Source organism: Eulemur rufifrons, chromosome 20, assembly GCF_041146395.1.
Source record: "Eulemur rufifrons isolate Redbay chromosome 20, OSU_ERuf_1, whole genome shotgun sequence".
In the NCBI taxonomy this organism is placed as follows: Eukaryota; Metazoa; Chordata; class Mammalia; order Primates; family Lemuridae; genus Eulemur; species Eulemur rufifrons.
In genome coordinates this window covers 9,557,352-9,581,083 of record NC_091002.1, presented here as the reverse complement: position 1 = coordinate 9,581,083, position 23,732 = coordinate 9,557,352, and the positions used below count along the sequence as shown (strand labels likewise).

Sequence of the window (23,732 nt, the reverse complement as noted above, 5' to 3'; positions counted from 1 at the left end):
CAGCCTCTGAGAACCCAGACACAGGTACCCTCCCTAACATCTGCCCACCCCAGTTCTCCTGGGTCCAAGCACCCACGCAGTACCCAGGACAGCTCCAAAGGGCAGGCTCCATCTGGGTCCTTGACCCATGTATCAGATGCAGAGCCCGGGACAGGGGCAGGCAGCTGTGAAGAAGCCTGGAAGCTCTGAGCCCTGCCACCTCAGGATGGCCAGGAGGCAGAGCTGGGCGGGGAGGACGGGGCCACACTGGGCTTGGCCCTGCCCTGTGGCTGGTGGCCCAGGTGCTGCAGAAATACATCCCCAGGCTTCACACCATGACCACCTATCCAGACCCCAGAATCCAGAGGCTCAAAACTAAAGACAAGCTCACAGCAAGATGCGTGCAAGGTTTTGGGGGAGTGCAGCGGGCAGCTCCACCCTCCACCCACCCTGCATGGGGCAAGTGGGCTGAAGCTGCGGGGACCAGCTGTGGCTGTCCATGCTGCCCACTCTGCTTTCCTTTGCTGGGACGTCACTCCTAGCACCTTCCTTCCTTGCCCTGCTCCCTCAAAACCACCCCCTCGACCCCCATGGTCCCTCCTGGAAACACAGCACTGAGAAAGCAGGGGCCACCAGCTGCTGGCAAAGTGCTTAAAAACTGGCATGAGGTGCAAAGTCAGCAAGAAAACAGAAGCCCGCTGGTCCCAGTGAGCAGGGCACCTAGTCCCTGGGGATGTTGGGGGGCGGGATCTGTAGGTCAGAGGGCTCCACGCCCCAGATGTCCCGGGCATACTCTGTGATGGTCCGGTCGCTGGAGAACTTGCCTGAGCAGGCGATGTTCCTGATGACCTTCTTGGTCCACTCCTTGGGGTTCTGTGGGGAAGGAGAGGCTGGTTCATCTCTGAGGGCTCCTAAGACAGCCTGAGCTCCAGAACCGCAGGACTGTCCCAGACGAGCTCTGAGCCCCAGGGCAGCCTGGTGGAAGAAGGGGACCCCCACTGGCCAGAAAAGCCACCAAATAACTAAAGACAAGGGGCAAGGAGCCTAAGAGAAGGTCCCAGCTCTTGAAAAGCTCCATGTTCTGTTAGGGAATGGCTCTTACTACCAGTAAGTATCTGCCCCAGGCGGATCCACCGCCCATAGGAAGTGGCTAAGCACGCTCCTTTCAGCCAGGGCTTTGGTCGGTCACAGCATTCTCCAGAGCCAGGGGGTGCCTCCCAGAGATCAGCCCAGACCCAGCAAGGGAAAATCCCCCACCGCCCCCCACCCCCGAGTCCTGCCGGGGCTCAGCTTCCAGGCCTCATGTTCCTTATTCTTGGCCATGAGGAGATGTTTCCTCAAGGGAGGGTGTGACGGGGACGGCTTTCTTAAAGGCAGATGGGGCCAGCTCATGACAAATCAGAACATAAAACCCTTTGGCCTAATCTAAGAACCTGCTTAAACAGTTTGGGAAATAAACAATCTGATCCAACAAGTCCACACGGACCAGCCCAATTGCCCCGCTCAGCCTCTGGGCCCCGAGAGCCTTACCCGGTACAGCTGGTCCACTTGGGCCTGGCACTGCAAATACGCTTCGTAGTCCGCAAACACCTTGAACCTGAAACAGGAGACAGGAGGCTGGGCCAGGGAGATGGGCAGCAGGGAACCCTGCCCGGAGCAGCCTCCCGGGCTGTCCTGAGGACAGAGTCCACAGCAGGAGGTCAGGAACTGCGTCTTCCTGGCGCCAAGCGAGGCAGGGTGAAGGGACCCCCACTCAGCTCACTGGAGCCAGGGTACATCCAGGCCCTTCTGGCCACAGGGTTTCTCTGTGAGCAACATTTATGTCCCGGGATGTTATTTTAGAAATAATCTTATTCCAATCCAACTTTTTTTTAATCTCAGTCTTAAAATCATTTCTGCAAAGACACCCTCAGCTGGGTAAACAGCAAAAAGTATTAATGATTTAAGTGATCACTGTGCCCAACACTGCCTTAAAGAAACTGGAGTTTATAGTGCATAGTCCACACACAGGTCAGACCTACACACGCCAAGAGGGTCCCGTGTAGACAGCATGGGCTGACATCACCTCAAGGGGCGCCCGCTGGAGAACAGCGTGTCTGTTTGCTGTCTATTTGCAAGTCTAAGTGGGGACTGTCAAAATACAAAATGGTGATTTGCAGTTCCTGACATGCTGAACAAAAATGCAGGATTTATGAATACACAAATGTGTTTGTGTTTATTACCGAGTCAGAGCACACGTCAGAACATCCACAATTCACAATTTGAAAGTCCTTCCTTCATCAGGGTCCAGATTCCAGCCCAGATGCCAGCACGTGGTCACAATCTGGCCTGACTGAAGCCAGGGCGTGACATAGTCATTGAAGAGCAACAGACAAAACTGACCCAAAACAACTGGAAGTGGAAGAGAGGTTCATTCTCACACTCGCCAGATGCGGCTTTGACCAAGAGGATAAAGAATTGTGTTGGGCGCAAATGGCGCTGCCTACCTGCTACGCCTCAGTAAGCCTGACTCTAGACACGCCGTAGCATGTGTTAATGCACTGTAATAAAGCACTAACATTACAGTTTTACTGTGTCACAACTTACATCTATTTTAACCACCGTGTGTCACCTGCACTGACACCTGCCAGGGCCCCAAAGCCCCCAACCCCCTCCCAGAGGTTCCCAGGCCGTCCTCCCCACACTCCCTCCCTGGCCCCCTTGGGACACAGCTGCCCTTGGACCTCCAACCAGCCCAGCTGACACCACCACTCACCCAGGCTCACCCAGGCTTGTCCAGGAGGCCATCTCCCACCACCAGCGCCCCCTGAGACATTGCCAGAGGCCATAGCAAACCCCCAGCCCTGGTTTAGCTGGGACGCTCCTGGCTGGCGTCTGAGGCTGTGCCCAGCAGGGTCTCACGGGCTATGGTGAGAAGGTGTCTCAAAAGCACAGGTTCCACCCTTCAAACAATGTGGAGTTTTCAATCCAGGAGGAGGACCTGACTGTCCATGCCAGTTGTTGGAGACCCCCCCCCCAGGAGCTGACAGGGTCCGGGGCGGGGGGCGGGGGGGGGGAGTGAGCAGGAGGGAGGGGCTGGGCCCACCTGTCATGGTGCATCAGCATGTTGACAACATCCTTGAAGCAGTTTGGCTCCCTGGGAGAAAAGAAGCCACTGCTGATCTGGTCCACGGCCTGCTTCAGCTCAGGCAGGCGGTCGTAGAACTCTCTGGCGTTGTAGCTGCCGGGAGATGGGCCCACGGTCAGTGGCCAGTGCCCCCAGGTGGGCAGCCTCAGGGACAAGCAGCAGCCTCATGCGTGCCCAGCACAGCCCCTGCCCAAGGACGGGCCCCAAGGCTTGACACCTCATGGTCCAGGACCCCTGGGCTGGGGCTGGCTTGAGTATTGTGTGCTGTCAGCATAAAATCAATTCCACCTGCTTCTTTTACTGTTAAAGAAATTTACTAGCAGTCGTACAATGACACACATGCCTACGCAGCGTCCCTACTGGAGAGGCCACTCAGGAACCTGCCTTACCCCGAGATCCTGGGCAAAGTGTCTAACAACAGAGGCTGCCCTGAGGGTGGGGGCTGGGCTGCGGCCTCCAGCAGGGGAGGGAAGGAAAGAGGCCCAGGGGATGAGGCAGGCCTGGGGAGTGGGGGAGGCACGCAGGGCCCAGGGCCCTGACGGGCAGGAAGAGCCTGGAGAACGACATAGGAAGGGCGCCGGACACGTGCACACTCTGGTTGACATGGCACAGCTTGGACTTTTAGGTGACCTTTGAGGCTTCACCCAAATGTGCGTAAGGCCTCTCCGACTCCCTGAGTGCTTTGAGGCAATTAGACAACACTGTCCCTTCTTTTTAATTATCACTTGGAATCAGGCCAGCGGGAAGCTCCACAGGAAGGTCAAGGTCATGAAAAAGAAGGAAAGACTGAGAAATTGCGGCAGACCCGTGGAGGCCAGGGAGACCTGAGGACCAGACACAATGAGGTGCCCTGGATGGGATCCAGGGACAGAAAGGGACATTAGCAGAAAAGCTGGTGAAACCGGAACGGTGCACAACGCACCGCTGCGGTTTGCTCGTTCTGTCAATGCACCGCGCTGCGCCTGAGCAACAGGGGAACCTGGGAGGAGGGCAGGGAGCTCCTGGTACTGTCTCTACGATTTTTCTGCAAACCTGAAATTATTGCAGAATAGTCACTATTTTAACTGTCTGTAACTACTACAAGTCAGGCCAGGGAACCTTGACAGTGGGCAAGCCTCAAATCCGCAAACGGACCGAGTACTCCCAGCAACGAAGGTGCCCACACTGCTCCAGCCCCGGGTCTGTGGGGTACCTGCGCTCTGGGCAGTGATGTCCCTCGAGGAGGAGAGCCTTTGCCAGCGGTCACCCACAAAAACGAGGGCCTTTGCTGAGGAAGGAGCCCCAGTCTGGACCCCATGGACTTGGCCGTGGAGTCTCAGACAGGAGTGGCCAGGCTCCCACCCAAGCAAGCCTCTCCGGCCCCAAGAGCCCATCCCCACCCTCTGCCCCTGGCCCAGCAGCATGCATGCCACCCCTCACACTGCTAGGTGCCCTGATGGCACAGGAGGGGGTCGCACCCTTTCCGGTCCAGGGCTTCGACATCCTCCACCCGCAGACCAAAGATGAAGAGGTTCTCGATCCCAGCCTCCTCGGCCATCTCCACGTTGGCGCCGTCCATGGTGCCAATGGTGAGGGCCCCATTGAGCATGAACTTCATGTTGCCTGTGCCCGAGGCCTCGGTGCCCGCAGTGGAGATCTGCTGCGACAGGTCGGCGGCCGGGATCACTGCAAGCGGAGCGCAGGAGGCAGGTCAGCCCAGGGTCCCCAACGCACAGCAACACGTCCCTCCTTCCAGCCCGAGAAACGCAACCTGCCCCCACAGCAGGAGCCACCAAAGCAGGGACCACCATCCTGAGGCTGCCGAGTCCACCAAGCAGGACGAGCCAGTCCCGGGCACTCCAGGGCCAGGGCATCGTGAGACCAGGCGGCTGCCCTGCTCCTGCTCCGACCATGGCCCACCCTGGGCACTGCCACCGCCTTTGCAGGGCTCCCCTCCCTCACCCGGGCAGCCTAAGGCAGGGGGGCCAAGATGGAGACTCAGGGAGAAGCCCCGGGTGGCAAGCGACCTTTGCATTGAAATCTTCCAAGGACCAGGCCATGCCAAGTCTGGGGGGCCCATCCTGGCTTGCGGATGATGTCGTTCCCTTGATCCCCACAACACTGACATCCTCTCAATCAGCTCATGGGCCCACTGGATGAATCCAGACTCTCACGGGACCAGAGGACTGGAAAGGCCGAGAGCAACTTCCTCATGTTCATTCGCACAGCAGTTACTCTGGGCGCGCACCGTGGGGACAAGTGGCCCGCCAGATGCAGTGGCCCATGCCTTCTCTCCATGACACTGCAGGCGGGAGGCAGTGCCTGTCCCCCAGGACTGGTCACACCGTGACACAGGCACACCATGCTGGACACCCTGCTCCCAGGGCCCTCAGCTCGAGCTGCAGCTGCCGATGCCACCTCCATACCCAGCAATCACCAGAGCCCGGCACTTCCCGGGGGGCTGGGGAGTAGGCTGGGCCTCTGGAGATCAAGGTCACGCCGAGTTGCTGGGACAGAGAAATAAAGGTATCTCCTGCCCTGGCAGCACAGCCGGGATGGCGGCAGCAAAGCTGCCAGGGAGAACTGGATGCCCCGAGGCCAGCCATATGGATGATATAAATGAGCAGGAGTCCGCTGGCCCCAAAGTAAAGGTGAGGAGGGGGAGGTCCAGGCAGCAGAAATGACAGTAAGACGCTTCAGTCAGAAGTTCAGGGAGGGACTAACCACACCACCAAAGTTCCTGGCCAACACCTGAGCCAAACTTGTCCCTCAAATCTTCCTCAAGGGCCCCCATGCACTAGGCGCTGCCCAGCAGGAAGGAGCAATGCCGGACATAGACAACAGCCACACCACAGGGTCGGTGCTCACAGACCAGAGCTCACAGGGAAACAGAGAACAAGCCTGCAGGTCATCACTGTAACAAAGGCTGGAGAGCAGCAGCGGCTCAGCCTCACACCCACAGGCACCTGGCACGCAGTGGAAGAGGGGACTCGAGAACCCCAGGCTCAGATTTCCCTCCACCTGGCAAATCACCGTCCTGCCAAGAAAGGCCCATCAGGCCAGAACAACGTGCTCCAAGGCATAGGGTGGCACATGTCTCCCCAGGACCAGCCCAGCGTGGAGTGGCCCAGACTAAACCTGCTGTGCTGGGCCCTGAGCCGCCCTCAGAAGCACAGAAGAGGCGGGTGCTGGCCACTCGGGAACCAAGACTGCACCCGGCGAGCAGACAGGGTGCCGGGCAGGAGCGTCTTGTTGGGGGAGGTGCACATCACCGCTGGCCAGGTGCATGTCCTGCCCACAACAGGCACCCAGGGGCAGCAAGGGGCAGTGAGGCCCAGCGAGGCAGGAGGAGAGAGGAAGGCAGGCGACACTGGCCAGGGCAGGTGCGAGAAGGCAGAGATCAAGGATGCTCGAGGCTGTGGAGGAATTCCACCTGCACCATGCAAAGGTGCCCCCCGGGCAGGCTGCCGTACATCATGGTGCACAGCGAGGCTGCCCAGGGCCTGTCGCTGCCAGCCTGGGGCCTGCTCCAGCAGGGACTAGCCGACCAGGCAGCGCTGAGCTGACTGAAGCGAGAAAGACCCAGGCCAGCTCTGCCTCCCACCCCACCCCCGGGCAGGAGCAGGTTTTCTGCCCCACACAGGCTTCCCGGCTACCTTTCTCAGCCAAGGACACCCGGTAGTTCTCCAGGAAGATCACTTTGAGCCTGTCGCCCACAACTGGATCATGATTGACGACGTCACCAATAGACGTGACCAACTTGATGATCATCTTGGCCATGTGGTAACCGGGAGCTGCCTGGAGTGGGGAGCAGAGAGTTAAGGCTTCGGGTATGAAAACGCTTTGCTCAGGGTCCCCAGAGGCTCTAGTGGCACTCTTGGTCATCAGGGTCCAAGAGGGGGTGAGCCCAGAGCCGGAGACCACACTGGGCCATGCAGCCCCCCAAGGGAAGGGCCTCAGCCCTGGCCCCAAGCACTCCTCGTGGCAGTCCCCTCATGCGTGTCTAGAAATGTGTCAACCTCAGGTTTAATTTTCTGATTCTAGTCAGTTTTTCAAAAATTACAAGGTGAAACAAACAAAGACCTCCTACAGCCATGACCTGGAGGCAATAGAGAACGAAGGAGCATAGCCGAGGGATGCAGTCAGTCAAAGCCAGGCCCGGGAAGACTAATAACCCCCTTCCTAACAAACAAACCGCGAGGAACAAAGCAGGGAGGCGTGAAAGGAAACTACGGATGACGAGACTCAGAGACCATCGCCCAGTCTCAACGTGGGGACCTTGCTGGGTCCCGATTCACACCAACTGTTAGGATCATCTGAAACTTTAACAAGACAACTGGGCCCGCGGCCTGGGCGGACATTTGATGACAGGGAGGACTCCTGGCCAGTGTTCTGGGCGTGACCATGGTGTACCAGGAGCTGATGGTTCAAGGACTCTATCTCTCATGGCTATGGAGGAAAGCACCATTTTATGAACTATTTAGGGGTGAAGCGTTAGACTGTCTGGAATGTACTTTGCAGTCTGGAGGATAGATTTATGGATTTTCTACAGTCCTTCCTACTTTTCTTCAAGCTTCAGATTTTTCAAAATAACATTTAAAACTTTTTTAAAGTCCAGGCCGGGCGTGGTGGCTCATGCCTGTAATCCTAGCACTCTGGGAGGCCGAGGTGGGAGGATCGCGCTCAAGGTCAGGAGTTTGAGACCAGCCTGAGCAAGAGCAAGACCCCGTCTCTACAAAAAAAAAAAAAAAGAGAGAAAGAAAGAAATGATCTGGACAGCTAAAAATATATATAGAAAAAAAATTAGCTGGGCACGGTAGCACATGCTTGTAGTCCCAGCTACTCGGGAGGCTGAGGCAGGAGGATCGCTTGAGCTCAGGAGTTTGAGGTTGCTGTGAGCTAGGCTGACGTCACGGCACTCTAGCCCAGGCAACAGAGTGAGACTCTGTCTCAAAAAAAAAAAAACAAAAAAAGTCCATGTATCTATGGACTTTACGTACCGAAACACTGACAAAATGACACGGCTGTCCAAAACTTGCTTCAAAAATATGAAGAGCAGGTGACAGGGGAGGGGGCAGAAACAAGGTGGCCCTGCGGGGGGTGAGCCCGCGGGTGCCCTCGCTAACCCCCGTCCGCCTCTGCACACGCTGCTGGTAGGGTGGGGGGGTGGGGCAGCCCCCCCAGGCCCGGTGCAGGCGCCAGTGCCCTCCGAATGGAGGCCTGAGGCGCCCCACGCAGTCTGGACTCACTTTGAGCCGTGGCTGCAGGAAGCGCTCGTGAGGACGCTGCACCCCACAGCATCTGCACCTCCCCTGAGCAAGACCAGGCTACTGGTGGCGGGCGGTGGGAGCCCCACCCCAGGGGGGCGAGTGTGATGATGCAACTCGGGTAGTGGGTCTGCTACTCCACAAGTATGTGTCACAATAAATGAAACACAGTGGGCTTGGGGTGGGCTCAGGCGATCAACGGGACAGCCACGGCCACCCCCACCCACTCGGGCACAGGGCACCACGAAACCCTGTGGGTGCGCAGAGAAGGCACCGCATCCTGTGATGGGCACTGGCCCTCAGGGCTGGGGGCCGCTGCCCCTGTAAGCTGGGCAGGCAGGTTCCCATCCACTTCCCTCCTCCGCCTCCGGCCATGAAGGACCCCACAAGCACGTCGTAGGGCCGGCCACTGCTGGGATTCCCTGTGCACACCGGCCCCAGGCTGCCGCGGGGTCCCGCTTGCGGGGCGGTGGGTTCCAGGGGATGCAGTGGCTCCACAAGAAGCGAGCAGGCCGTGCACCAGCAGTCCCTGGGCCAAACAGCAAAAAACTGAGCAAAGAGGAAGTCACCTTACCTTGCCCCCAATCATAACAGTCCTGGGCACAAAGGCCTTGGCCGGGTCTTTCTTTATTCCTGCAGGGCAAACAGAAGAGAGTCGTGTGAGGCAAACGAGCCAGACGCAGCCCTACCCTAGGCTCGGGGACCTAGAGGTATCAGGTTTGCCTACATGTTCGCTTGGGTGTGAGCAACACAAGCCACTGGCCCCAGGAGCCTGCCACTTACAGGGACGAGGCCACCCTGAGGTCTGCCGGCCAGGACCTCTAACAAGCTGTGCAGCCGCCCTGAGCAAAGATGCCTTCCCCACGGGATCACAGGAAAAGCTGCACCCGTGTTTCCAGAAAAGCCAAACCCAGGAGCCTCTTCGGGGCTGGCCAAGGCCCCTGTATGTGAAGGGCACCTTTGTGTTTTTAAACCATGTTTTAAACACACTGTTTTGGTGACACAGAAAGAATGAGAGGTGACCTCAGTATTGTGGTTGTGGCACCAGCAGCCCACAAGGTGCTCCGGGCGAGACCCCGAGAGTCCCGCTGTCTGGCTGGGACGTGGGCTGAGCCCCTCCCAAAGTTCCCTGACAGAAGTGGACGGGAATGTCCACGATGGCCAGGCACAGCGGTCAGGGGTTTGCAGATTTCGGGGAGATGGCCACACGCAGGGGACGAGGGGCAGCCCTAGACGGCCAGCAAGCCAGGAACCAGCCAGGGTGGCAGGGAGTCGGGTAGTTTTTAACATCTGGCTTCAGGTTTGGGAGGAACACGGCTGTCCCTCAGTTCTCCATCTTCCCGCCTCTGGAAATGAGAACAACATGGAGAACAGGAAAAACAAAAACCACAACTGACAACGTCATCAAAACTAGGAAAGAGGGAAACCACGCATGTAGGGTCATCATTCAGTAACTCCTGCCAGGTTATGGGCATGCAGGGGGACAGGACCTGGGGACAGGGCCTTGGGAGCCCCGGCCCCCCAAAAGTCCTGAGGGGCACGAAGGAGCCCCAGGGGGGCGGTCAGCAGGCCCAGGCAAGCGCCTCTCCTACACGGGGACCCTGGGGAGGCGGGTCTGGGTGTCTGGTGCAGCCTTCCCATCAGGAGGGGCTTGGAGAGACAGAAGACACACGGCCACAGGGAGGCGCCACAGGCTAGGAAACGCTGGCCCAGCAGGACAGCTGGGGAGCTGGGGCTGCCCTGGAGCACTCAGTGAGTGGCCTGGGAAACAAATGCAGCCGGCCGGGGAGGGGACACGAGAAAACCAACACAACAGGACAAGGAGGACTTAAAAAATATTCAGCAAGAAGTTGATACCAAGAAGACAGACAGGTCAACAAAACCTACCACACACCTCACAGCAATCCCAGAAGAAGAAAATCAAAGCAACAGAACCAAGCAAATATTTTAAACGTGTTTCAAGAAAACATCCGAGAGCTGAGGTGGGAGGATCACTTGTCAGGAACTCAAAACCAGCCTGAGCAAGAGCAAGACTCCGTCTCTATCAAAAATAGAAAATAGCCCCAGCTACTCGGGAGGTTGAAGGAGGAGGATCACTTGAGCCCAGGCGTTTGAGGCTGCAGTGAGCTGTGATGATGGCACTGCACTACCCTGGGTGACAGAGCAAGACTGTCTCAAACAAACAAACGAAAACACACAAGAAAACACCCTAGAAATAACACAATCCATCAACTTATTCAAAGAGCACCCCAAGCATTGGGGGAAAATGCCTCATAACAGTCAACATTGAGACAGGGCAATGAGATGTCACTTTGTTTTTTTTTTTTAAGAGACAGATCTGACTCTGTCACCAGGTACCACCCAGAACAGTGGTGTCATCATAGCTCACTTGCAACCTCAAATGCCTGGACTCAAGTGATCCTCCTGCTTCAGCCGAGCAGCTAGGACTACAGACACATGCCACCACGCCCAGCTAATTTTTTTATTTTTTGTAGAGACACAGTTTCACTATGTTGCCCAGGCTGGTCTTAAACTCCTGGGCTCAAGTGATCCTCCCACTTTGGTGTCCCAAAGTACTAAGATTACAGGTGTGAGCCACTGCGCTGGGCCAGTAATCACTGTTGAGATCAAGGAAATGGGACTGCTTCAGACTTCTCCACGGCCACAGCCCCCAGACAGGGGTGGTGCTGGGACCCAAAAGGTGCTCAAGGAAGAAAGTGGAGCCCAGACTGGCATCTCCAGCCAAACCGCCCTCATGATGGAAAACTACTGTTAGGAACTACTGTTAGGAACAAGCAAGGACTCGAAGAAGGTTGTTCCCACGAGATGCTGCCGTGAACTAGAGACAAACCCAGCCAGCAGGGGTGGGCAGGACTTTGCCAAAGGACTGGTGGCGAGTACTGAATGGGCCTAGCTGCAGATTGAGATAAAAATGAAGTCAGGGACAGGAGAAAGGGCACAGTGTCAATGTTGTGAGCTCTGACAGTGGGGGAACGAGAGGCATGCACATGCGCACATATTGTACACGCACACACATGCACATACATGTGCAGACACACGTGCACACACGTACACGCAGACACGGGGAAGCGGGAAGGCGAGGTGGCAGTGAACACAGGCCTGCTGGCTGCCTTATGTGAACAGCTGAGCCCAGCACGTCACTCACAGCAGAAAACGGAGCAGAGGCAGGGCACGCTGACACACCCTGAGGCACGTGGGCGAACACCAAGAGATGCCACTGCGACTGACCGCAGGTGGGGGCCGGAGCGGAAGGAAGGGAAGGCAGGGCCAGCAACTCAGAGGGGACCAGACATTGTACAAGCAGGGGGACACCACAGGGGAGATGCAGAACGTCACAACCACAGAAGAAAAACACACCAAAGAAAAAAGACACCAAGGTTCCCATGAACTACTGCGTGGCCAGGAAGTCCCAGGCCAAGCGGAGGGCCTCCCTCGGCCCCGCACAGTGCGGGGTCTTCAGAGGCGCAGCCTCTGGCACCTGCCCTGTCACCTGCGCATCTCAAAAGCGCCCAGATCCCCCTCCGCCTGATGGGGGCTTATTTAAGGGGAGAGCTAATGTTCCTGGGAAGAGCTTTGTATCTTGAACAGAGTATTTGTGGTTCCTCAGGTTTATAAAATATCCACTGTATTACATCACAAAATTTTAAAAATCTACTTTTTCTTTAAGGTTTTGTTATTTTATTTATAAACCTAGCAAATGTTCATGCTGACCTTTAGGAGGACTTTGATGCATGTTTGTTCTCATAATTAAATGTCCTTAAATAAGATACATGTGCAAATTTAACATATATTGTTTTTTTATAAGTATGCTTTAAATGCCTCTAATGAGCATATCTCTCCAAATAAGATAAAACTCATACAGATAATAGCTAAACTTAAAAACCAAAGTGAACATGAAACCCAGCCTCGGAGTTCCAGGAAGTCCCGTGACTGCTCCAGGCCCCCGCTGAGGAATCGCGACCCCGACCCCGCAGGCCTTGCGGAGCGGTTAGCTGTTCCCCTGTGGGGGTCAGGCCCTGGGTCGGAGCACACAGGAAAACATGGCTACTGCTTTAAATAAATGTGCCACGTCGCGCACACGCAGAGTTTACAGCCCCTGGCAGTGAGGAAGGCTGGGTCTGAGGACGAGCTGGCGGGAAGCGGAGAGCCTTGTGCCGAGCTTCAAGGTCGTAGGGGGGGAAGCCAGGGCGCGGGGCACACCCGGGCCACACTCACGGTTGTACAGGGTGATGACATGCAGGCAGTTGAGCAGCTGCCGCTTGTACTCGTGGATCCTCTTTACGTGCACATCGAACATGGAGGACGGGTTGATCTTCACCTTGTACTCCTTCTCCAGGAAGGCCGAGAACTTCAGCTTGTTCTCCTGGGAGAGGGAGGGGGCGCACAGCTGCAGAGTTCACGGGATCAGCCCCACCAGCTCCTGAGGGCCCAGGACACTCAGCTTCCTGACAACATCTCTGTCCAGCCAGGGACACCGTGGGGAGGGGGTGGCGGGGGGTGCAAGGGCCAGAGCCAGGGTGCAGCGACAGAGAAGATGGACCCGCGCCAGGAGTGGCAGAAAGAAACCAGAAACTAGCCCCGAGAGCACACCTGGGGCTAAGTGAACAGAAGGCGCGGGAGAACCTGGCACGCGGCAGTCAGGGCAGCACAGGGACGGGACGGTTTCAGAGATTACAACGAAGAACTATTTCTGGGCCTCCAGGAGGTGGCGCCACCGGCACAGCAGAGGGATGGGCTGGGCACCCGCCACGCCAGCTGTGTAGACAGCGCTCACTCCCGCGGAGGTTTGGAAGGCTGCAACGACCCGGCCCTGATCTAGCCCCTGATCTAGCCGACAGCTCGGGTGGCCCTACACAGCTCTCCAGGGGCAGAGAGGGCATCGTGCTGGAATCGGCTGCTAGAGGCTTCCCCATAGAACTGCTGACCGTGGCAGTGGGTCAAGGTGTGGTCAGGGCTGGCCTGGGGGTCTGTGCTTGCCCACCCGCCAGCCACATGACCAGAAAGCTGGGCGGGGTGGAGCGAGCAGGGCCACAGGCTGGTCCGCACTGGGGGCCTGGTGGGGGAGGCGGGCTATGGGGCCTACCTGCTTGACCTTGGCCACGTCCCTGATGAAGGCCTCGTCACTGACCAACGGCAGCAGCTTCTTCAGTTGGCTCAGGTCAGTCAGGAACTCCTCTCCGATTTTCTGGAGAACAGGGACGCGTGGTCCGCTCACTGCGGGACTCAGCCTCCTGAAGCAGGGCCCTCTGGCCGCCCGCCCTGCCCTCGTGTTGCCCAGGCCTCCGCTGTGCCCTGGGACCCACGTGCCCCTCCGGACAAACGCCTCAGGCTGGGCCATGTAGCCACCAGGGCAGCCCCTCCTGCCTCCCCTGGTCAGAACTGAGCACACTCCTTAGCGGCTCCCCCAGGGTGTCCTATATGCCCACCACATAAACGCACAAGCCCCCTGCAGTCCCCAGTTCCCAGGGCTCCTCCCAATGCCCTCCGCCTGCACGGCCACCACAGGTGTGAATGTGTGGATGCCTTCTCAATGGGGCAGGTGGTCACACCAAAGCCAGTGCCTTGTCAAGGACCTTCCCACTTAAGGCTCCCTGTGCAGCCCTGCAAAGGCTCGGCCACCTCCCTGCCTCTCCTCACCCCACCTGTACATGGCCTGCACAGGTCCCTGGGGCCCATCCTCAGGCACAGGCATCGCACCAGATCTGTCCCCAGAGCACTGCTCCCTCCCGGCCCCTGCTCGGACCTCAGCCTTCTCAGGACAGCCTTCCCTGACCACAGGCCCCAGGCAGACAGGACCCCCAGGGCAGGCCCTCACGGCTCTGCCCTCCCAGTCCCTGCTGTGGCCTTGCCTCCAGCACATGGCAGAGCGCTCGTGTCCCTCCAGAGCACGCGTGTGAACAGCAAACGGGCCACGTGTCTGGCTGACAGTCCTGGTACAGTCCAGCCGCTGGCCGCACCCCAGCTCCTCCTGAAGCCTGGCCAGCTTGTGAACCTGCACATGGGGCTGCCAGGCCTGCTGACCGACTGTCCAGGGGCCTCACCCCTCATGGCCAGGAGCCCCTGCAGGTCCCCCATGTTAAGGACCTGCCGGCTCTGCAAGGGCCTGATGACGCTGCCCAGTGGCAGCTCAGCCTCTAACTGCCCACGGCCTCCTGGCCCGGTGCTCACCTCCACGATGACATCCGCCAGCCCGGGGTTGCACAGTAGCAGCCACCGTCGGGGAGTGATGCCATTCGTCTTATTCTGGAACTTCTCGGGCTCCAGCTCATAAAAATCCTTAAAGCTACAAACAAAATGGGGAACTGTCTCAAATGCTGTGTTTTGAACCAGGTGAGCAAGAGAACCTAAGGATCCTTTAAGGAAGTCCCCTGGGAGGTTCTGAAGCTGGGTGTTTCTGTTTCGTTTTCTGAAGAGAACAGAGCAATTAAGGAGACCGCGAGCTTCAGGAGCCACGAGAAGGTGGCGCGTGGGCTTCAGGGCCTCCCCGTGTGGCTGTGTGGTTTGGTGCCAGCTATAACCTCATGGGTGTCTCCACAGTGGTCTGTATGGAAACAAGTGTCCAGGTGGGGACTGTACTGGCTTTAGGGCCCGAGAAACTGGGGCCAGTTTCCTCATCTGTCAATTGGGGGAAACATCCAACTCAGTAGTTTGCTGTGGGATTAACACACGGAGCCCCTTGGCCCAGCACCAAAGCACAGCCCCCCATACGGACCGACCCGGTCTAAGGCCCCCTAACGCTGGGTGCTTCCCGGTTGGAGCTCACCGTAGGTGCTCAATAGGTGTCTGGCAAAAAGAAAAAAAGGAACTCCTAGATCACACTCCATCTAAGAGGGGACTGGCAAGAAGGAGGTCTGACCTGAGAATCCCACGTTATGCCCAGCAGCGAGCCCGCCTGTCAAGCCCCTGCCAGTGGCAGGTGGACCAGGAGCAGGGAGCCTCGCCTAGACCCCTGAGAAGGCAGGGAGCTCAGGCAGGCAACAGGTGACAAGGAGACAAAGCCCTCTCCTCACGTGGCCCAGAGTCAGCCCCACAGAGGCCCTTGTGTTGGCCAGTGGGCACACAAAATGGCGCCACCCTGGCAGGGCTCGCCAGGCAGCTCCTAGGGAGGGTGGGGTGCGTGTGGCATGCCTCGGACACGGTGTGTGGTGGGTGGTTCTAGAGGCCCGCCCAGGTGTTGGGAGGACTGGGCCCTGGCTCAGGGAGTGGCTACGCACACAGACTGCTTCACGATCTCCGAGTGGATCCTCGCCACGCCGTTGACGGCGTGGGACCCGATCACGCACAGGTGGGCCATGTTGATCCGCTTGCAGTCCCCTTCCTCGATCACAGACATCCTCCGCAGGCGGTCCACGTCTCCGGGAAACAGGGCAGCCACGTGCTGGCGCAAAGACACAGAGAACCATGGTTGGGTGACAGGGGCCCACGGTGACCAGCCGACGGTCCACCACTGGCCATGGGATGCTCTGCTGCCTCCAGGAAAAGTCCAAGGGCTGCTACAGCCAGACCTGCACTCGAGTGCCCCGGCCCCTGCACACACCTCAGACCCACCTTGCAGGGGCCCCGACTCCAGCAGGACGCTCACCTCCACGTGCCTCAGCCCAGGAAGGGCCGGGCCCGGCCCGGCCTAGGGACCACAAGGCTGCTGGGTCTGAGGAAGGGACCCCATCGGGGAGGACACGCCACTCAACTTACAAGGAGGAAGCTGGGACGGCTGCCCCCTAATCTGGGTGCAGTGCATTCAACCACGTCACCACGGAGACAGCCACTTTCTCACCAAAAGGTTAAAAAGGCAACTACAATTACACCTGAATTCTAAGTTCCCCCATTCCTGTATCATTATCCTCTCTGCAGGTCACACAGTAAAGGACAAATGGTGCTTTGTCCCTGAATTGCTCCAGTGCTGCGAGGACGCCCATGGGACAAAGGGCTCTGACAGTCTGGGAACAGATACACCTAAAGCCTCTTCTGGAATAGGAACATTTATAAAAAGACCTGAATCCACGACTCCCACATACACAGCAGGGGTCAGGCGTGGGGGCCAGCCCCAGACCCCAGCATCTTCTGCTGGGCAGAGGCCACTCTGTTTGAGGAGTGAAGCGCCTCTTCTCCACGCGTGGAGCCCACCACCCCATGAGCACAGCCCCGGCCAAGCGACACTCACATCCAGGTGCCGCTGGTTGATGGCATAGATGATGTCCAGGTGCCGCGGCAGCAGCTTCTCGAACATGGACACGGGCCAGCGCTCCAAGGCCTCGGGCAGCACAGTGTGGTTGGTGTATGCACAGGTCTTCTTTGTGATCTCCCAGGCCTAGACCATTCAGAACATTCCGGAGTGCTTAGCACAGGCAGGTCTCTGGCCAGATGCCCAGGCACGGTGAGCATCTAGGATCGCAGGTAGACGCAGCTCCCACCAGGGAGGGCCTTTGTCCCCTCCGCTCCCCGGGGCGAGTCCGTGCCTCCCAGAGCCTGGTATGCGGCTCAGTGCTCTTATCTTATTTTGCTGGCACAGCCCATGGAAGTCTGTCACCCTGACCTGGAGTGTGACACGCACTGAGTGATGCTCACTTGAGACCCGAGAATCACCTTCACACTCTTCCTTTTGGACACTGTTTTTCGCTGGTAAACCAAGGGGCCACCGAGCAGTTTTCTATTTAAGTTCCACTAAATGGCCCTGACACCAAGGGTAAGAGGACACTGGCTACTACATGGCCCTGCCTGGCCAGCGGGGACTGGGTGCCGCAGGGGGCACAGCCTCACCAAGTGACCAGAGGGACGGGCTCATGTTTCTATAAAATGGAGTAAAAACGAAATTGTTTTATGGCTCCACATGTCAGTTTAGAAAGACTAGAAAGCTACATGCAGGGAACCCTGCTACATTATAGGATCTAAGGCCATGAGAACACGTTCATAAACACGCAAAGTACGTGTTCTGAAAACTTAACACTTCTGGTTTTTTTGGGCCAAACTTCAAGATGAGAAAACATACACAAGAAGCCCTAAGAAGTGTCAGAATCCCTTCCCTGTCCCCGGCACCCTGTCCCCACTGCTTGCCCATCCCACAGAACATCCATCTCCTGGAACCAGACCCCTTCACGGCTCACACCACCCCCAGAGTGACGTCCACAGCTCTCCCAGGGCCTGGGGTTGGGGAGGAGGCTCCCAGCTCCCCAGGTCGAGCTCAGCCACTCAAACTGTGGTCCCCAGGGCCTGAGGCCTGCAGAGGGCGGCGTCTTTCCTCCCGAGCACACACCTTGTCCCAGTCCACCTTCTCCACGTCCACCAGGATGCGCATGAGCTCAGGGATGGAGAGGGCGGGGTGCGTGTCGTTCAGCTGGATGGCCACCTGCAGTTCACACAGGGTCAAGTTCAGTTGCCCCATCCTATACGTACAGCCCTAGGTATGAAGGAGTCCGCCCAGCCTGTCCCACCCGAGGAGCCTGAAGAGCCCAGAGGGGACTTGGGGAGGGTGTCGAGAGGACACAGGAAGCTCTGCCACAGGTGGGGGAGGAGCTGCAGGACCCAAGGCCCCCCCTGCTGGGTGCTGGGGCTCCCTCTCACCTGGGCCGTGAGGCTTTGTTTCAAATGACTGCACTTAGCCAGCCAAGCACAGCCTTGTGACTTTGCCAAAGAAGCCTTTCACAATGTCCCTTACTGCCTTGACTCTGGAGACAACCTGGTGGCCGTTGTCCAAGAGGAGGGGCCCAAGTGGGGTCCCAGCCCAGGATGAGGAGACTCTGAGACAGGAGGCACATATGACCCCACTCTTGCCCCTCCCGGGACGTGGGGAACAAACCTCAGGAGCCTGAGAACGCCCTGTCCGTCTGGCCCTCAGCCCACCCCCCAACCGCCACACACCTTGTCCGGGAACGTGTCAAAACAGGTTCTCACTGGGTCCCGGCAGCCAAATTTGGAGGACTTGAAGCGGCGGATGATGTCCTGGAGGGTGGCGGCCACCACGAAGTACTCTTGCTTCAGCCGCAGCTCCTTCCCCTCAAAAAACTGCAGACACAGCTGGGGTGGGCTGGAGGGCGTAGGCTGGGGGGTTCTGGGGGTCCTACACATCCCACTGCCCCTTCCCGGGGCTGTTCTCATCCCCGAAGGGGCCGAGGTTGGCCACTCGGCTCAAGGGCATGGACAGGTCTCCCGGGCCCACCTGTGCAGCTCAGGCAGCCAGAGAGGGTCACACTGCCCCTGTGATGGACCCAAAGTGTCTGCTCCATCAACAGGGGAGGCTGAGCAATGCAGGGCCAGAGCTACTTGGAAATCTCAGCCTCCCAGGTGCAGGCCTTCGCCCCGCACCTGTCTGAGGTCTCAGGGGAGAGGGCCACACGGAGGGTCCCGCTGTGACCAGCCTTTCGGTGCTCAGGCCTTGGCTACCGTGTGCACGTATTACACAGACACAGTAAGAAGGTAACTTGAAAAAGTGCACAGTCCACTAAGATAGGCAAATTCCAAAGACTCTTGTCTGGCAACAACCACAAAAAAGCCACCAGGCACTAACTCCAGGTGACAACAGGGAACATGGCTGAGTCTATCGTCTAGCAAGAGAGGGGTATTAAAGACCTTTCAAAAGCCTCCAGGCATCACTGCAAATAGGTGTTGCTGTCCCCACTGGACAGATGGGTCATCTAACTCTTGGGGAGGCGGTGGCACGTGCTGGAAGAGCACACATGGGCTGGACCCGAGATCTGACGGGCTCCGGCCTGGCCGGAGGAGCTGCCATGTGTTTACTGCGAGGGGAGAGTAGATGGTGGGGCAGGGGGCGCAGTTGGCAGAGAAGCTCCTTAAGGTTCTTCTGAGGGACAGAAGCCCCAAGAGGCTGAGGGGCACCAGTGGCCTGGCTAGGCTTTCTCAGGGACGGCTGACCCCGCCCTTCCTCCCCCAGAGCAGTCCCATGTGCTGGTGTCCATGGCCTGACCTCACACACCTACATGGCAGCAGGCTGCTCGGGAAGCCCCGCCTACCAGCGCGCTCGACAGGAGGGGCCCGGCCTGCACAGGAGGTGACCACATCAGCTACTCACATTATCGTTTGGATACAGGACTCTGGAGATGTTCTCCGCCAAGTTCCGATCCAGGACTGCCTCGATATAGTCTCCCACGTTGACTAGGAGAGACAGAGCCGAGTCAGCACACGCGTGCCTCCGCTGGGGACTCCGTGTGGCTGCGCAACTGCCCAGTGGCTTATTTGAACAGGACAAGGAAAACCATTCCTGAGCATAGGGCACCCGCCCCTTAGAGGGACATATGGCTTCTCCCTCGCATCGCCCCCACACTGCACAGACCCTTGCTCTTTCCTGGGGCTCGTGGTCAGGAGCTGACCCCAACAGCCCTGGGCCCCAGCGTCGGGCCTCTCCCAGGCCAGCCCCGCGCGCTCGCGCTCGCGCGCTCTCTCTCTCTCTCTCTCTCTCTCTCTCTCGAGAGCAGCACCAGCTCACTCTTCAAGAGCAGAGCATGCCCCAGAAGAGGAGCTGCGGGTGACAGAGAGGGCGCAAGGGCTGCAGTGGGGGTGTGTGGGTGTCCAGGGTGAGCCATCACACGGACACTGGGAACGGACAGACAGGGAACGTACAGTCCTGCAGCTTGAAGTCGTTGGGCGCCTTGGCGGACCACAGCCTCATGGTGTTGACCGTGTTGTTCTTGTAGCCAGGCACTGGGGTGTCGTAGGGCATGGCAAGCACCACCTGGCCACAGGGACAGACGCTCAGGACTGAGTCGGCAGGGGACCCGCCTCTCCTCACCTGGGGCCCTGCTCACCCTGAGGCCCTTCCCCTTCTGTCCCAGCACACTCACCCCCGCCCCCCGTGCCAAGCACCCCAGTCTCTGCCTACACCGTCCCCACACACACCTGCCGCGTGGGGCTGCCCACTGTCTTGTCCGAGGACCCCCGCCTGGCCACACTGCCCAGGCCGCACCTGTCCTCTCGCTTCCCCTTTTTCAGGTTCAGCCCAGACTGCAGAATCCCCCCACCCCACTAACCTGCCCCCATCTCACCCTCGGCCCTCACACTGCCTCCTGCTTGCTCAACTCTCTGCTTCAGCAATTCCAGGACTCAGCTAAGTTCTCTCGACAGACGACTCCTACTTCCCACCTCCGCTGCCCCACATCCGTGGCAAGGATCCTCCTGTCGGGTGACACAACTGCTACCCGTGAGCAGCCCCTACAGAAGCCCAGCTGGGTCCTCCCCACCCCAGGCTGGCACGCTCCCTCCTGACAGGCCGCACGGACCCCATCCATCCAAAGATCACCTCTGTGGAGGCACCCAAACCTAAAGGTCACACATGCCCCTCGGGCTCTCCCATGGTGTTCCTACTCTCGGGCGGGCTTACAGTTCATAAGGGCACAACTGTGCCCGCATGACAAAGTCATAAAAGGGCTGCACACTGGGGCCGCCAGGATTAAAACCCCAGCTTCACCTTTCCCTTCCTATCGCCGGTCAACCCTCACCCCTGCCCCACACAGCGACACCCAAGTGAGCAACGAGTCCCCAGCAAAGCGTCCCAGCACCCGTCCCCGCCCCAGCCCTGGTGCCACGGCCTCCTCACACCCCGCCTGGAATGCCCATGGGGTCCTCCTCACTCACACTGATGCTCACCTTCCACAGACACGCCCACAGCACTGGATCCCTTTCTCCACTTTTTCAAGTTAATTATAACTTTTCATGGCATTTTTGGCCTGTGTGACATGGTTCCAGCTGCTCTAGCCCATGTATCCTACTTAAAACTACGTTTCAGAGAGGACGACTCTCTCTGCATGCCCGTGACTGCCTGCTCTGGGCCTGCCTGCGCTCTCCCCTCCTGCCACGGGGTGATCAAGTCCCACTGACCCCACCCGGCCCTCCTACGCACGGGCTACCCACGGCTGGCACCACACGCTGCCGAGCACTCTGGCTTCTCGCTGCCGGGACGTGTGCCCAGGCCGCACACACGCCCGGGGCTCCGATGGCTCAGGCACCGTGAGACACGAGGGGGCAGAGTGTGCGGCGAGTGAGTGCATCACGTGCCCCAGGGAGACGGTGGGGAGCTGTGGGCGTCCACCCCAGGGGTCAGTGCCCTCATCCCCGTCAGATCGCTCTTCTGCTTGCCCTTAAACGACAGGGTGTGTCACGGGCCCGAACACGCCTGGCTGTGGTTTCAGGCCCCCACACAGCTCCTGCTAAGGCACACAGTGCGGCTCAACACGCCTGCCGCTGTGGACAGCGTCTCCACTGTCTGGGAGGTTCCCGTCAAAGTGCAAGAAATGAGGTATATGAGGAGAATAAAACCTTCGCTGCCTTTTACCTTGAATGAAGTCTTCCAGGGCAGCAGCAACCCCTCACGCCCCAAAAGAACTCAAGGTGACAACAAATGAGCCCTGGGTGGCCCCCTCACCCGGCCCCTGCCATGTCCTTGAGGCCCCGGGCCTGGTACCTGCGTGTCCAGCCACTTCACGCCGTCAGGGGTGTGCTCCACGCGCCCGTAGAAGTGCACAGGAAGCATATACTCGGGCCGGGCCTTCTCCCAGGGGTTGCCATAGCGCAGCCAGTCGTCGGCCTCCTCCACCTGGAAAGGGCCACACTCAGATGTCCCAGCCTGGACAGACCTCGCCGTCCAGCTCACATGGTGCCTGGCAGAGCAGAAAACCTACAGCCTGTTCACCATGTCAAGATCTCCACTTCTGGTCAAGCCCACGGGTTTAAAAATGACATTTTGGACTACTAAAGTAGCAAACTTGTATAAAATTCAGAAACACGCATCCAAATAAAAAGACATGCAGAATCCCCTGAGTTCAACACTGACACGTGCTCAACATGAACACACCCTGAAAACATCACGCTCGGTGAAAGCAGCCAGACATGTAAGGTCACATGTTGTATGACTCCATTTGTAGGAAGCATCCAGAACTGCGCACCCTGAGACACAGGAAGCAGAAGAGCAGCTGTCCTGGGCTCCGGTGTGACAGCAAAGGGCTGCAGGGCTTCTTTTTGGGGTGAGGAAAACATTCTGGAGATAGTTAGTGGTGATGGTTATCCACCTCTGAATATACTTAAAACTCACTTTGTATCTAAATAAAGCTGTTATAAAAAAAAAAAAATCAGGAGATTCTTCTCAAAGCCACTGCTTTGAAAGTGACACCATAAATCCGCAAGTGCTGGGGCCGAGCTGGCAGCCGGCAGCGGGTGCCCAGGACACGAACACACCGCAAGAAGACACTGCTTTGCAAGGCCTTCCAAAAGTGGCTTATTTTCCAAAACCTGTGCCCAGTGGCACCCAAGACCAATAAACATGCAAGCACCATTCCCATAAATAAAATTAAAAGTAGCCCCTGAGCACCCTTGAGTAGAAGCATTTGGTGGGGCTGCTCCACCACCCCGCTCTGGGACTTAGCCACTCGCAAGCAACAGAACAAGTGAACCGGCACAGCGATGCATGAGGGATTCCAAAGTCTAAATGAACTAAAACCAAAATGAGATCAAGTATTTTTTCTTCAAATTAAACAAGCAACCCTAGTATGATTCTTTAAGGGATTTTCTTTTCATGGTTCTTACACAGCAGTAAAAAGTCACCAGCGAGAGAATCTGGGCTCTGCTTTTGGGAGGTGCCAGGGCTTCAACCTCCCACAGAACTCCCAGCAAGACCTTTCTGCGTCTGGTGACCAGTCTGCCTTTCGACTTTCTGGTGGCCTTTCCTCGTCTGTTGTGAGTTTCCCCAACACTAAAGCTTAGCTACCTCTGCAAAGCAATTCTGGAAGTTGTCTGCAAGAAGCAGCAGCTTCCCAGACACAAGAGGCAGCAAGCACCTCCCTTCTGGGGCCAAGGCTCCCTGCCCCCTCAGCCAGGGTGCCAGGCGGGATGGCCTATGGCCCCATCGGCCACATGTCACTGACCAGCCACTAACCACTGCCTGCATTTATTTCTGCCACAGCTAAAGCCAAGTAAAAACCATTCCACCTGATCGGTCCCCATGGCAATGGGGTAGGAGAATTTACACTCACTTATTACCTTAGACTGTCACGCAAGATGGCAAGAGTTACAGGAACAAGGAACACCAGAAGAAAAACTATCTGTGTGGTAAAACAAAAAATACCAAAAACCATCCTGCTTACAACCATGACGCCAACGAGGCCTGGAGGAGCCCCTAAGTTTCTGCTTATAACCCCACACGTCACACCCGGACTGTCCATAAGGAGCCAGGATGGGGCAGAGAGCAAACACGTGCATGGGCTGGAAACAGGCATGCAGAGGGCTGCAGGCAGAACCGCCGGGAAGGAGCAAAGTGCATTTTTGTTTTTAAGGTGGGAAAGAGCATTTCTATGAATTGAGCAATGGATCCAAAACAGTTAAGTTTTCTTTTATTTTATCTATTACTTTTCTCTGCCAAC

The 23,732-nt window shown here is 57.7% G+C and overlaps 1 protein-coding gene and 1 non-coding gene across 3 annotated transcripts in view; both read right to left on the bottom strand.

Annotated features, from left to right (window-relative positions):
- Window positions 1-383: 383 nt before the first annotated feature.
- Window positions 384-23,732, bottom strand: part of PYGB (glycogen phosphorylase B) — a 38,150-nt gene continuing 14,801 nt past the window's right edge. For both annotated transcript variants that reach the window (XM_069495625.1, XM_069495626.1), the window contains 16 exons: window positions 21,782-21,913; window positions 19,945-20,056; window positions 19,397-19,479; window positions 18,229-18,372; window positions 17,624-17,716; window positions 16,535-16,681; window positions 15,588-15,751; window positions 14,542-14,656; window positions 13,457-13,558; window positions 12,589-12,736; window positions 8,927-8,985; window positions 6,742-6,883; window positions 4,564-4,771; window positions 3,065-3,199; window positions 1,510-1,576; window positions 384-852 (listed from right to left, as the gene is read on the bottom strand). In XM_069495625.1, coding sequence (XP_069351726.1) covers window positions 700-852; window positions 1,510-1,576; window positions 3,065-3,199; window positions 4,564-4,771; window positions 6,742-6,883; window positions 8,927-8,985; window positions 12,589-12,736; window positions 13,457-13,558; window positions 14,542-14,656; window positions 15,588-15,751; window positions 16,535-16,681; window positions 17,624-17,716; window positions 18,229-18,372; window positions 19,397-19,479; window positions 19,945-20,056; window positions 21,782-21,913 — 2,004 coding nt within the window. In that variant the 3' untranslated portion in view covers window positions 384-699. The remainder of the gene's footprint in view (window positions 853-1,509; window positions 1,577-3,064; window positions 3,200-4,563; window positions 4,772-6,741; window positions 6,884-8,926; window positions 8,986-12,588; window positions 12,737-13,456; window positions 13,559-14,541; window positions 14,657-15,587; window positions 15,752-16,534; window positions 16,682-17,623; window positions 17,717-18,228; window positions 18,373-19,396; window positions 19,480-19,944; window positions 20,057-21,781; window positions 21,914-23,732) is intronic.
- On the bottom strand, window positions 1,854-1,936 carry LOC138401313 (small nucleolar RNA SNORD87). Its single transcript, XR_011236472.1, has one exon. It is a non-coding gene; the product is annotated as a small nucleolar RNA SNORD87 (small nucleolar RNA).